This window comes from Uloborus diversus, chromosome 3 (assembly GCF_026930045.1).
Source record: "Uloborus diversus isolate 005 chromosome 3, Udiv.v.3.1, whole genome shotgun sequence".
Lineage (NCBI taxonomy): Eukaryota > Metazoa > Arthropoda > Arachnida > Araneae > Uloboridae > Uloborus > Uloborus diversus.
In genome coordinates, this window is record NC_072733.1 from 48,027,162 (window position 1) to 48,042,872 (window position 15,711).

A 15,711-nucleotide genomic window follows, 5' to 3' on the forward strand; every position below is an offset into this window, starting at 1 on the left:
TGGAATTTTTCTGGTTGCCCGGTGGAACAGCTGTGTTTCCGAACGCTTGTGGTTACATCGTGATAGTTTTAGTTCAGCAGCAGACGACACTCTCATAGACGTTCCAATCACAGAGCGTGTAAAATTTGATACACGATCGGATTGGCCGAACCATACCACGTGATCTCGCAAACCACGTCGAGACCGCGGTAGGAGCGGTTGCAACCGCATTGACCGCTGTAGAGCAACCACATGCGTTCCGAACGCTGGTCGGTGGCACCAAAAATCAGCTGATTGCGTTTCCGAACGCCTGCGGTGGCACCGGTGCGACCGCCGCGAGTTTCCGAACTTACCCTTATTAGAACACAAGATTAACCAAACTCTTAAATGTTGCAAGTCGTGGACGGATATTACCCTAATTAAATTTTGTATTGAGACTTATAAATTTGGTTTACAAATGCTCAGTGTGCAGTCCTGCAAGCTTGGCTTCATCTTCATATGTTATGGCTTTCATATTTTAACTCGTATTATATTTAATTTAGTATTGTGCACAAACAGAATGATCACGGAATATCATATCAATATATTTTAAATAGTAATAAAATCTCGGTTGTGTTTCTTTAAAAATTTCTACGTTGTCCTCTCAAAGCAACAGTAAGATATCTTAGTGTTATATCTGTGATTAGATCTTACTGTTGCTCTGAGGCGACGATGTATTTCGGTTTTGCATTTAAAAAAAAAAAAAAAAAAAATCCGAGTATAGATCAGGATATCTGTGACAGCATCAAGACAAACAAAAACAAAAACAAAAAAAAAATCTAAAGATGCAGTGGCATATCTACCATGTTGCAATTGTAAGGGGCTCCCAGGGCCATGGGGCCCTAATGATGATTCAAAATTTCAGCCGTTTTGTTTTTCTTTTACTTAGTTCTATAATAGACAAAGACTTTATTAACTTTTTAGAGGCATCGATATTTTGAAATTTACCAAACTAAACAATGAGATAGGCTGGTCATCTCTTGAGAATGGAAAATGATAGAGCTGCGTTGACGGTCTTATTCAATGCAGTCCCTTTTGGATAGCGACCAAGGGGTAGACCAAAAAAGAAAAAGAGATATGTTGACTGTGTGGGACACTGGTTTTTGATTTCATTAAAATCAAAAACTGGAGATCAACGGCAAAGAGGACAACCTGGCGGGTTCTCCTGAAGAGGGCCAATCATGACGATGATTATAGACAAAGAGGTTCCCAAAAATGTATTTCAACGGGCACCCTAAACCCTTAAATCCGCCACTGAAAAATGATCTTCTGGTTTAAGTCCAAAGTAATTTGAAGTGAATATATTTACCTAATACTTGAACTACCTATAATCTGTAGAAAGGTAATTATTTCTTATTTACAGTAATTATTACAGTTGGCTAAAATCACATTGGTTTGCTCGAGACTTGAATACGTACAGAAATTCTTAATTTCTTAGAATTCCTGATTGTTAACACTTCGTATAAGCAGGCTTGTCATTTCAATTTTTTCCTGCAAAAACTACAACCCCTTATATGTAACATTAATTTCTTAAAGCTAGGGGTGAAGCAAATTGACCCTACTAAATGACAGGCCTGCTTATAGGAAGTTTAAATTTCGACGGGGTCAGATCAACTAAAGGTCATGTCAGCCTGGGGGTAAACCTAACCTAACCTGGCAGTTTCGTAATGCTGTGATTAGGATTTGCGTAGCCTTCACAATATTGCCAAGTTAGGTTTGCTCCAACTATAGTGGGCCAAGCTTGGAATCTAAGTGATATGTTTATAGAGGGATGGGAACCTAGCTGACAAGAGGACCGTGACTCCCAAAGGCCCTTAATTTAAATAGTAAAAATTAATGCCATTTAAATTGAAATCTATTTCTTATTTCTTAATTTTAAAAATCTTATATCATTGGCAACCTAATTATATTTTAATCAAATTTATTAATTTTGAAAAAGGGCATAATGAGTTGTCAAATTCCTCTTCAGTTCATTACTTCATAAATAAGGGTAAAAATCAATGTCAATGTGCACTCAGATCTCTCCTCCCTTCACTTTCTCTAACGTATTCAAGTATAGCTTCAAAATGTGTTTTTAGAAGGGAAAACTCCCGAAATTCCTATCTCTTCCGCTAACATCACCAAAGATAATTTTAAATTGCATTTTAGAACCTCAACGCCGAAAGGTTTCCGGGAGAATCCCCAATTCCTTGTCCCTTCTTCTACGTTTAGAAACATTTTCGAGAGAGGATACCCACCTCCTCCTTCTTTAAACCTATAGCTTAAAATTGCTTTTTTAAAACTTCAATATCACAAATTTTCTGATGGCTGCTCCCGAAAATTAACTTTTCTAATAAAGTCAAATAGCCTAAGATGCATTTTTGGGACATCAATTTTGAATCATTTCTCGGGGAGCTCGTTGCAATGAATTTTGCTGCTAATAGGGTTTATTTTCGATCTTCTTCTTCTTCTTCTTCTTCTTCAAGGATTAGGCATAAAGCCTGTACCGGCTTCTTGGTCGCCCCACCGCTTCCTGGACCTACCACGGTCTCGTTTGCCCCTTGGTCTGTAATAAAAGGCTGCTCGTTTGGAAGTCTCCCTCGTGCCATACGTCGAACATGGTTTTTCCAATCGTTACGATATTCCGTAATTTTGTCATTGAGGCTGAATATCTGTAATTCCCTCCGAATAGATTCATTCCTTATTTTGTCTAAGATAGTGCAGTTTTTCAGTGATCGCAAATACTTCATCTCTGCTGCTTGAATTCTACTAGTTTCTTGACTGTTCAAAGTCCATGTTTCAGAGCCGTATAGTAAGGTTGGCACCGCCATAACCTTATAGAACTTCAGTTGTGTTTCCTTTCTCGTTTTTCCCTTTAGGGTTCCTGCAAGGGTTCCACATAAGTGTTGAAACCTATGTAGTTTGTTTTGGACATCATTGTCGTGGTCAAAGGTGATGTCACATCCTAGGTAGTTGAAGTGCTTCACCTGTTCATAGTTCTATTATCAATAACAATTTTACTTCTGATTGGCTCTTTACTCCTAAATGCCATTGTTTTAGTTTTCGGGATTGAGATCTTCATATTAGATTCGATTCAAGTTAAAAAAAAAAAATTAAGTGTAGTAAATTAATGTTGAGATATAATTTTTACTATTAGTTTTCATGAAAATTCAAAACACATTCTATATCAAAAAAATAAATAAATAAAATAAATACAGTTTTACTGTATTTTTACTTTATGCTGGATTGGGTAGAGAAGAGTCATCTCTTTACTCCACTTCTCCAAACAGCGCATTCAAGGGGAGATTTGGGGGCTGTATTCAAGGAGGTTAGATACATCTACCCCTCTCTCCCAAACTCAGATCTTTTCCTTTTATGGCCATACAAAGGGGCTAAATCTAACTATTATCTTCCACCGAAATTCAACCATATCTCCCTCCGAAACTTTTTTCTGCAATGCAACTGCCTTCCTTCACACCCATCTAATGTAAGAAATCGGCGTATGCTCAGGCAGATATATTTTTTTCAGTGCTTTCAAATGCTTTTAAAGAGACACAAAAGCAGTATAAGTCTTTAGATGTAATTTATTTTTCTAAATTTTAAAACTACAATTTTGCTATTCTTCCCATAAATAAGACCGCTCCTGCTTGCTTGTCCATAATAGCGAAAGTAAAAGGTCTGTTTGCTTCAAAGTAGTGTTCATCAACATTGCCAACTCTTTCAACCAAAACGAGAGTTGAAGCACTTGCTATGCTTCCATGCTCATCCACATGAATGAGGGCTCGGTGAATCATACCGCTTACGAAGAGATTCTCTGCGATCCCACTCAGATCAGCTTCGTTTGGAGAAAATAGATCTTTGATCCCTAAATGCCACAACAGGCTCGCCAATTGTGGGCTTTTATCAATGGAAAACCGTGGTAGGCGTACATTTACATCATGCTTCTTCATTGATCCTGAAACAGAAAAAAATTCATAAATGTATTAATACTTATAGTAGTTGCTGGGGTGACATTTGTGCTCTTTAGTCTAGGAATTTTGGCCCTTCATTTGTATACATTTCAGTATTAGTAACGTATCTTAATATGAAATATCAACTTTCTAACCTGTAAAATGTCTTCATATTTAAAAAATAATTTATACGTGCTGCGGGTGTGACGTAAAAAGTTTGTTACTAAGTAGGATTCTTAAATAAATAAGCATAAAAACAAAAGACTGGACTGTATTTTTATTTCCTTGTATGCGTAATGTTTTTTGAGATATGGTTGAATTTTGGTGGAAGTTAATAGTTAGATTTAGCCCCTTTGTATGGCCATAAAAGGAAAAGATCTGAGTTTGGGAGAGAGGGGTAGATTTGGTAGATGTAACTACCCTCCTTGAATAAGGCCCCCCAATCTCCACTTGAATACGCTGTTTGGAGAAGTGGAGTAAAGAGATGACTCTTCTCTACCCAATCCCAGCATAAAGTAAAAATACAGTAAAACTGTATTTTTTTTTTTTTTTTTTTTTTTTTGATATAGGATGTGTTTTGAATTTTCATGAAAACTAATAGTAAAAATTATATCTCAACGTTAATTTACTACACTTAATATTTTTTTTTACTAAAATCGAAAATAAACCCTAGTAGCAAAATTCAATAACAGATTCAACTGATAACTAATTTGATAACAAATTCAACTAACAGCGTTGGATCGAGATACACTGTCTTCTATTTGGAAATTTGTGGGAAAACATAGTACGGTGCAAATAGACCGAAAAAAGGCCTAACCCCAACATCCAAAGTAAAAGTTTCCCGTCAACTCCAAATTGTTGTATACTGTCCACATATTGTTTGGTAAAAAGTTACACCGTTTTCAGCGTCGGGTTTTGGGGGGAGGGGGGGGAGAAGTTGGTAAATTAGTAGTTTTTATCAGTTTTTCCGAAATATTTAGAAAACTATGGTGTTTAGCGCGAAAAGTGCAATATACAAAATAATCTACACTAAATTACGAACAAAATGGTCCTAAACATTATTTTGTTAAGTGAACGGTTCCAGAGTTACGATAGGTGAAAAAGAGAAATTTTTCGTATTTTTTTAGATTTTTCAGAAAAAAAAAATCATTATCACTCAGGAAACTAATTTTTTGTATGAGGAGTGTTTTTTAAAAGCAAATTGCGATTTATGAGGCCGGTGGTATGTTTGTGATTAGCCCTTGAAGGAACGACAACCTCACCACCTACTCAAGGGGCTCTACTTTTAAGGGAAAAGAAGCATTCATGGACCGTGGTTATATAAATCTGCTGCACGGAGAGATCCAAACTTTCTCTAGACAATGCCGCAATAAGAATAAATATATTTTAAACACAGATGATTTTAAATTATAAAAATTCATAACAATTATGATTTATAGTTATATCATTTTTAATAATAACATTTTTATAAGTGCAGCTTTTGAAGTTTTTTCTTTAGAAAATAGGCATATTCGCCTGCATATTGCAACCATATTTCATCAAACTTTTTGACGTTCGTACACTGAATTCAATACTAATATTTAATAAAAATGTAGAACGTTGAATGCGACATATTGTGATGTAAAGTATTCATCAGGATTCAGTCCTCTTCAAGCATACCACAGTCCTCTTCTAGATCTTCGTCTGTGATATTAGTGCCCCTGTTATTACTTCCTAGACCTGAGCAATTACTGAACATACTTGAGCAGTTTAGACCACTACTTCTGCACTCGCAGTTATGGACGCATTCGGCTTTTTAGACGCGCATTATGAGGGAAAGTAATTCCTAGGGAGTTACAGAAGGCATTGTTGTAATTGGTCTCAGGTATTCACCAATCTTCTTCCACCCCCACTGGAGGTAAATTCTTTTCTTCATCCAGCTGCTGCTGAATCTATTGGTATATGAATGCTTCCTGGTAGCTGTAGTAGTGAGGGTAAGCCAACTTGAACAACGAATGGGCTGCGTTGCAATAGCCTGCAAGTTACGCTGATGGTAGCGAAAACTATCTAGATCTTCAGTATTCTTTGCTCCAAACATCGCAAGAAAGAAATACTTTCCTGTGTCAGCCACCGCACTGGGGTCAGCTTTGGAATCGTTAAGGACTTAGAAGCTTCGTACGAAGAGCGTTGTTGGCTTACACTTTCCTATACGGTGAAATGTTTCCCTTCTTGTAGAAAGATGGTACACTGTCACATCCTGTGAAGGCGTATATTGCAAAGAGTACACCCTTCATGCCTCCAATGCTTCGCTGAATGTCCGAAACAGTGCATACCTTTTCCTGCTGATTGCCTTTCTTTGGTACCACCATTTTCAGCTAGTTTTCTGATGCTGTGTGAACATTCAACAGGACTAGTAAGTCCATGTCATCACCGATCACACAAGCTTCAACTCCATTCTTAGCTTTATCAATCGCTGTTAAAACTATAAATAAGTCATCGTCACCCGATGCTTGATGAACTGTGCAACCGCCTCTTTGCAAGTACATTGTCAGGAGAGAAATTAGGCCCATTTTGTTCTTAGTGTTAGCTAGAAATTCACGTTGGTTGATAGTTACATCGATTCAGTCTTCAACTTTGACTTCAATGTTAGTCGTAGAACGTGATCTACATAATTGCTCTTCATCTTTTGTGGTTCCTTGCTCGTATTCATCAAAAACAAGTTGCTGACCTATAATGAGCAATTACGTAATTTTTGTATTGCTCGCAAATCTGCCTGAAGGTAGCTGGGAAACGTCAGAAAACACGATGAAGAAGGTGATCTTCATTAATGATATAGGACGCTTTTTCTAAATAAGGGGTGATCGATGATTCATTTGAATCTGGAACCACAACAGACACCATTGGAGATTTGCTCCCCTTCCTTATCAAGCCAGATTCGTCGAACAAGGGTGGATAATATGCACGTAATTCGAATTAAAATAGTCAAGCCCGTTTATTAGAATATCGGTTAAAAGAATATCCCGCTTAATATAATACATTTTCAATGTACCAAACCAATGTAATGTGTTATTTTTATCCCGGTTTTTGGAATATCCCGCTTATTAGAATATTTTTTCGTGGTAAAATGGCTATTCACTTAAGCGGGTTCGACAGTATTTCTTAAAGTCTCTCATATTTTCTTACAGTGCACACCATCCGATGTGAGAGAGTATTAGGCAGTGGTGCACGTGGACTCAAGTAAAATTTTTTGAAGGCAGTGTGAAATTTCCTGAAACTATGAGGAAGCTAGACCCTTCTCCCTCCCCAGTAAAAACTCTTCAAATATGCATACAAAAATCATTTAAATCATTAATGAAAATTATTTTTAAAGTTTATTTATTTTTTTATTTTTTGAAATAATTTTTCAGTTTTAGAATGTGTTGTCAACCCATAAGTTTTGGAAATTTCTGAAATTTCGGATCACAAACACCCCTGGTATTAGTGTTCACACATACAGTGGTGTTGTTAATTATTATAGACTTGGTAATAGAGGCTAGAGACTGAACAGCTAACTTTCTTTTCAAGAGTATCTCTGAATGTTTTGTTCTCAATCTTTTTTGAAGCTAGTAGTCTAACTTCAAGTGCTTTATCACAGTTCACGCAAATTGCAGAAAACCGGTTCTCGTTCCCAGTATTTCTACGTTTCTAACCCCATGTGGTGCCTCTTAGTTTCTTTTTGACTAGAATACGATTGTACAATATTACTTTTTAATAAAATTATTTAGTTATTTCTGTTTACGTAGTAGTTAGAATTGCACACTTCCCAAAAAATCTTAAAAATGCGAAAATTTTCTACTTTTACACCCGCCGTAACTCTGGAATCGTTCACTTAACAAAATAATGTTTAGGACCATTTTGTTCGTAATTTAGTGTAGCTTATTTTGTATACTGTACTTTTCGCGCTAAACACCATAGTTTTCTAAATATTTCGGAAAAACTGATAAAAACTACTAATTTACCAATTTCTTCCCCCCCTCCCCCCAAAACCCGACGCTGAAAACGGTGTAACTTTTTACCAAACAATATGTGGACAGTATACAACAATTTGGAGTTGACAGGAAACTTTTACTTTGGATGTCGAGGTTCATGTCTAATTGCAGTGTACTAACATGGGTTTGCTCAGATTTTTGTCACTCTAGTATCTATACACTCATGTCCAAAATTAAGGTCATAAAATCTCAGAAAACTGAAAAATATTCTGTGTGTTGTCACGAAATTTGGCACAGAGGTGTATTACAATAGGGGAAAGAACAATGAAACATAACAACACGGAAAAGGTTTTGATTGGGAATAAAGACGCAGGATACATCAAAAATGGTTAATTCATGAATCAGAGTTAAAGCATTTATCTCGGAAAAAGCGCGTCTAATATGGAGTGTGACCACCGTGTACTGTTAAACAAGCTTTACAACGAGTTTTCATACTGTTTAAGAGGGTGTCAATCAATGCTTGGAGCAACAAAGCCCAAAAGTGCTGCTATTTTAACTCATGGGGGGTAACCCTCACGGCGTAACCCTCACGGATGGGTAACCCTCACGGCGTAACCCTCTTCCTAATAGGGGGGTATTAGGAAGAGGGTTACGCCGTGCAATGGCTCTTCCTTGACAATCCCAAGCATGTTCAATAGGATTGAGATCCGGAGATATCGAGGACCAGTCCACACGTCAAAATATTCTCTCCCTCAAGAAAATCATCTACGATCTGAACTCTGCGTGGACGCACGTTATCGTCAATCAGTATGAAATCTAAGCCAAAAGCACTCCGGAACATATCACCTAGGCTTCAAGGATCATCCCTATAACGATGTGCATTGACAGTACCCGCATCAAAGACGTGCAGTGGTGTACAACTGCTCAGCATTACGCCATACCAAATCTGTTGATTTATTTTACGTAGCAGGGATGATAGCGAGCTCCTCACTCTAGATGAAGATTTGACGACTATCACACTGTGTGGTAAATCTCGACTCATCACTGAAAAACACACACACACACACACACACACACACCCTCATTCTTGATGTGCCCAAAACTTATATGTTCGCGACCCCACATCAACCGGATTTTTTGGTTGAGTGCAGTTAAAGGGACGCACTGAACTGGTCGCCGGGTATAAAGGGCCCTCTCTTGGGGGCTAGACTTCTGTATATACTGTTTGTCTGGAAATCCTTATTCCAAACGCAGCAGCAAGCTCACGAGCAAGTTAAGGAGCCGTTGTCAGCCTACGCCGTAGTGCATTTAATGCCAAATAGCGATCCTGCGCAGGCAGGGACATGCGAGCCTCTTACCTTTGGGGGGGGGGGAGAATTCTCAAATTGGCGTCTCTAATGATAAAACTTGTCGAATTCACACACACACATAATTAAAGATGCACTATTTAACAACTTGAGAGGATTCTAAATAAAAATTGTTTTTGGTTCGACAAATCGTTATTAACTGACGGAGAGGAAGACCAAGAGAAAAGAAAAGATCAAGCATTGTCACTTGCTCACATCTGCTTTGCTTTCAGTATAGTTAATATTTTGATCATCCCTCCAAACCACCGACAGACACAGCACTGAATTGAATATAAAATGATTAATAGTAAAATATGCTTTAAAAGGAATAGTATACACATTTAGAAAACATGCATTTATTAAATAGCATCTTTCCAATTCGGACAATTCATATTTTCTGCACTTGATAAGAAATAAAATTGAAGCTCTTTTCAAGAAATTTCAAAGACTGATTTAATTATTTTCATGGAGTCGAGAAAAATCAAAATTGTTCAAAACACTTCATTTGCACTTTCCAGTCTCTGACATTTTAATACTTGATTGTACAGTTTTACGGCATTGTTCGAACTTTGTAAGAAACACGTATTTTAGTTTCATATGTACCATAAATTTCTCTTTACAATATATATTTTTTTTCAAGTACAATACAAGTAGGGCAGCGAACGAAAAAGAAGAGAGACATTTTTTACTCATGCTAAATAGATCGACAGCATGCATCAGAAGTAAGATAAAAACAAGCAACAGAAGAATTTCCTAAACAGTGAATTCGATTCGGTATTAAATCAATAGCAAGAAATGGAAACATTGTGAGTCACAAAAATTTATCTCAATCAATATGAGACAGAAAAATGAGAACCATGATTTTTCCTTTTTGTGGATGCAGCAAAGAGCTGAATATGGCATATTTTGGCATTCCCCCTCCCATTTGTTAGAAATTTTCAAATGAAGGGTCTTTCAATGAAGGCGGGTAGATGTTAGCGGCCTATATGGCGGCTACGTTGTTTTGGTGATGTCTGTCTTATCTGCTGTTTATTATTCAGTCACTGATGCCAAATCACCAAATCTGTTCTTAGGCCGGATGTGTAACGTGGGTTGGAGATCTAGTTCGTTTTAAGCAATGATCGAACGCCCCCCCCCCCCCCCCTCCTAAAGGCATTTTTTCGTTTCTCAGTAAGAGTAGATAAGACAGTAGTTGGTCCAGTGCTGCCCCGTGTTTACTGTCTCTTTAAATTCTGTTGCTCTGCCTATACTTTACATAAATGCCGACTTGAGCAAAATCGTACTTTATGTCGAGTGATATAGTTCAGGGCTGCGGAGTCTGGCTGGTTTTGGGGGTAAAGGTGTTGAAGTTATGAGTCGAAGGTTTAAACTTTCAAGAATCGGAGTCGGTCATTTTCCCTTTAAGTCAGCAACTCTGCTAGTGCCGTCGAAGTCGGATTGATTTTGGCATAAAGGAGCCGAAGTCGAAGGCTCTAAAACTCCCAGAGTCGGTCATTTTCCCTCCGACTCCGCAGCACTGGTATATTTTACGTTCATATTATGACTCTGCATTTTTTTTTTCCAAAAGTAGATTACAGAATAAAATATAACATTCATATACTTTTTCGAATGATCTGTTAAAAACGCTGACTTCGAAAAAATCGGGGGGGGGGGGGGGGTCACACCCCACGCTCCCCCTCTCGCCACGTCCCTGTGCGCAGGCGTTGCGTCGTTGCTCCGTGACGGCCTAGGTCGGCGGGTTCGGCCTTCCTGGTTATAGTACCACTTGTTTGGATTTGATTCTACCAACCTAAATACCACTTTCAGTGCCACTTGTAGCCACAGAGGAACCTCCGCTTGAGACTAACCAGTTTCAGGCCTGTCAATGGCTCTCCATCTCAAAGAATCATCTAAGCGATTATAAGAACTCATTTTCACTGGAAACAGGTTTTTTTTTTTTTTTTTTGTTTTAATGCAATATTCACAAAATTTCAGACAAAAATTCCAGATGCCTATACGGTGAAATTTCAGCAGTTGATCAAAAACTAATACTGAATAACTTTTTTTTCCAAAACAAAGATTAAAATCGTATTACCGGTAGTTAATAATCTATAAAAAATAATTTGTTTAAATTTTACTGGTAGCCATTAAAAATTACTTCGATAAACATGTTTGTGACCTCAATTTTGGCCATGAGTGTGTATATATTATACGTAGGGTTACTACAAATAAATCATTTGCATACGAAAGGCAAATTATTCAAATGTATTACACGTACAATGATTAAATATAAAAAGTAGGGTGCTCCGCTCACTGTTTGAAAACTTCCGTTTGCCACCTGTGGTGGCTCAAGGCCGCCTGCACTGCAAAAAAAAAAAAGCTGTTGTTTTTACATTAAAGTACTGGCAGCTTTCATTCCAAAGAAAAACTGCAAAAATTACAATTCTAAACTGTAAAATTTGCAGTAATATACTGTTTTATAACAGACTTTTACTGTGAAATTTACAGCGATAAACTGTAAAATTAGCAGTAATATACTGTCTTTTAATGGAGTTGCCCTGTGAAATTAACAATGATTAACTGTAAAATTAGCAGTAATATACTGCTTTTTAATAGAACTGCCCTGTAAAACTTACAGTATCAAACTGTACAATTAGCAGTAATATACCGTTTTAGGAATGACTTGACCTGTAAATTTAACAGAGATAATATGTAAAAATAACAGTAATATACTGTTTTGTAACGGAATTGCCCTGCAAAATTAACAGTATCAAACTGTAAAGTTAGCAGTATTATGCTGCGGAATCAACTGAATTACGCCATAAAAGCAGCAGTAGTATACGGTTTTATAAATGATTTGTACATTAAAAGTAACAGCAGTAAACCATAAAATAAAGTTATCAATTTTTATGCAAAAGGGTTTTTCACCCTATCGTTGTCTCTTTTCATAGTCGAAATCACTGCTTTTAAAGCTGAAGAACAATATAGAAAAGTAAAGCATTTGATTCTGTATGTACGTTGTAGAAATTAGCCTACATACGAACTCTGTTCCTTTTCAAAAGTTTTTCAACAACAAAAGTAATGTTTTAGGCTATGAAAAGCGACAAATAAAGAAATATAAAACACTTTAACATAAAAATAATTAACTGCTGCTAAATATATGTTTTATTGATATTAATTTCCTTGTACACAAAATAAATCAATGCCCCATCTCAATATTTTATAAACACCTGTTAAAGAAGAAAAAGTGGTGCATTTTCATTTCTACAAAAAACTTTTAGCTCTATTGCAGACTTAAAAATTTACAAATAGAAGGAAATTGCAAAATATGGTCTGAAACTTTATTTTAAGAACAGTTATAGCTTTTTCATAATACAAAACTTTTTGATCCATGAAGGTAGTAAAAATGAGAAAGTTTTTTATATATAACTGAAAATACTACATCGTATCTTCACTAAAAGTACTTTTTTCATTATTGTAATGCTAAAATGTGCATCATAACGTGGGAAATGTTTCGCAATATGCAATCCATTAAACCTTTAAGTTTATATTAACTTTATGCATGCAATTATGTGCATTTATTTTTCTTTTATAGTAAAACAGAATATTTTCATGGTTTTCTTCTTTTTTTAATGTTATAAGTTGCATTTGGATCTACTTTATTTGAGAAATATTAGTAACAAACTAATTTTATTTCACACCATATGTGAAATATACAGCTGTATAAATGCTGTATACCAGTATACAGCATTTAGACTGCACAGATTGGTTTTTATTCTAAACTGATTATTATAGATTAGATAATACTTTATCCTATTAACCTTTTAAAGTTTACATAGAATGAAAACTATAAATATGTGACGGTTTAAAATTCCAGAGCTAATAAACAGAAACAATTTTTTACTCGGTATAATAAAATCTGCAGGTTTATGAGTACTAGTATTAAAGTTATATAATTTTTGGAGTAGTAAAACCAATTTTTAACTTTATATTATGTTATACTGTTTTCATGAGAAAAAATGAAACATTCACACCATTAAAAATTGCCAAATTATTTTATTGCGTATACATCACCTATAAATATCGATTAGTAGTTTTTACAGTGAAATTGCAGAAATTCATTTAAAACCGAATGCTAATTTTTTCAAGGTCAACATTTTTATATTACAAACTTGATTCTTCTTTGTGACATCTTTGCCGACTTAGGTGCCATCATTAGGCCTTATATCATGAAAGATCTGTCAAAATAAAAATTGTTAGAATCTCATAAAACTTGTAGACACCAAAAAACATTCATGAAAAAATCAAAGTACGTAGGTATAAAAATACGCCCTAAAATGATTAAAATTATGAATCTGAATGATCTGAAATTAAGATTGCCCTGGGAAGTTGCTTTTATTTTTAAACCGCTTAACATATACCTAAATTGTAATAATTGAATTTTTTATTTCAGGAACCAGTTAAGCGCTAAATATGTTGTTTTAAGGAGAAAAAAAACTGCTGTGCAGAAATTTGGAAACTACGCAATTGAAACGGTGGTTTATTAGTGTCTAATTAAAATAGACCTAATCTGAATACTTTACATAAGAACTCAAAAAAGAAAGAACATAATCTTACATTTTATCTTCCATGTCAAGAAATGCATTTATACTGGTTTCTGAAATACAATTCAAAAAAATCCTTCTAACTTTCGGTAGTTTTGAAGGATTTTGTAATACATAGGAGACCGTTGATTAAGATAAATATTTATTTTTTTCGATCGGATAACTGAAGTGATCGGTGATTGGGAGAACATATATCTTAAGGATAATAAAACTTGAAACTAGTTTCTTCTTATAATAGGCTACAGATTATTGGATTGCAATATGTTTACTTCAAAGCAATAATTAGGATGCGGTAGAGAATTATTTTTTTTAGAAAATGGAGCAAGGTCGACGTTTAAGACAACCAATTGGGAAATATTGAGGTATTCATTTAAAACAATGAATACTGCATCTAGCCTCTTTTAGCCCCCCCCCCCTTCTCCCCGAGTTGCTATAGTAGCACTGAAAACCGTAGATGTTTTTTCTTTCTTTTTCTTTTTTTTAAACTTATATTCCATTCCAACACTTGTTAACAGCTCAAACTATGTTCAACTAATACCAGCTTCATATTCTTTTTGTTTGACAGCTGCCCATTATTAGAAATCTGAATATGAAACAATGTGTGATGTAAAATAATTATTTAGATTTCTGCACTTAATATAAAATATTTTACTTATAATTTTTTAAAATATTTTTTTTTCATATATTTTATTCCACAATTGTGTTATTATATTGTTTAAATTTAATTTTTTGGAGCTTTTTTCTAAGTACTAAGGAATTGCATAAAAAAATCATTTGAGTTGAAATAAAATAATACCGTAAGAGAATTCTATCTTATATCTGTCTTAATATTTAAGCATAATTTAAGATGTTTCATTTATATTTTATGTCTTTCAAAATGTGGACGCCCCCCTCCCGTTTTGAACAGCTATCGATGTCCCCATTTAATCCACCAGCGACTTTTTTTTTAAGTGCTACTTCTTTTGATAGGATTTAGACAATTTATCTTTAAGTTTTTCAGAATTTACCTGAAACCCGGAAGAAACAATTCTATATTCCCAAAATCAAGATGGCTTAGTTAAAGTCAATTCAGTAAAAAGTGAAAATCGATCAGAAAAGTTGAAAGTTTTTCACAAAAGAATAAATCGACAAGCATCTCAAGAAATAGATTACATCTGATACTGCCAGTTCTAATCATTAAGAAATTATAAGTCCACATTTGGCCCGCCGTCCTTGTTGTAAACAATGCTACCCTTCTTGGAAATGCTTGACAGAGGACCGCACCACTTTTTAACTGTAGATTTAAACATGCTCTATTTGCAAAATAACTGCTTTTTATTCACATTGCAGTAAAAATAATCATGAATTTTGTTTGATAAGTGTCACACAAGTCTGAATATGCGAAGAAATACGCTGTAATATATCGTACTTTAAACTTTAATCTTTATTGTTGCTCTCATTATGAAGTTGACTTTTAATTTTGTTCCTGTAATTTTTATAAAAATACGTACAATAAATAATAAAGTACTTAACATTCTGTTTTGGTTTCTTTGATTTTAATAACATGTAAAAACAAAGAATCTGTTCCAAAATTTACTGAAAAAATAAAAAAAATAAATAAAGAAAGAAACGTACGTCTAATTTCGCTCTATCAACAGAAATTTCTATATTCCTGTGATTCTTAAAGTGATAATATTCAACTACCCGTAAAAACTAATATTGAACTACAAATTTAAAAAACTCAGATTTAAATGAATAGTATGCCCGATCACATTTCAATTAAAACAAAATAAAATTCAGTTTATCTTGTTCCAATCCATAGTTCTTGATTGTAACATAGAACCTGACAAGGGTTCACAAAAATCAGCTTCAAGGGACCCAATATGGCACGCAGATCGTAGGATAGGCT

General features: G+C 35.1%; 1 protein-coding gene across 1 annotated transcript in view; it reads right to left on the reverse strand.

The window, feature by feature from the left end:
• Positions 1–3,602: 3,602 nt before the first annotated feature.
• The window catches only part of LOC129218731 (leukocyte elastase inhibitor-like), a 55,462-nt gene continuing 43,353 nt past the window's right edge, over positions 3,603–15,711 (reverse strand). The window contains exon 4 of the mRNA XM_054853054.1: positions 3,603–3,952. Within this exon, the coding sequence (XP_054709029.1) occupies positions 3,603–3,952 (350 nt within the window). The remainder of the gene's footprint in view (positions 3,953–15,711) is intronic.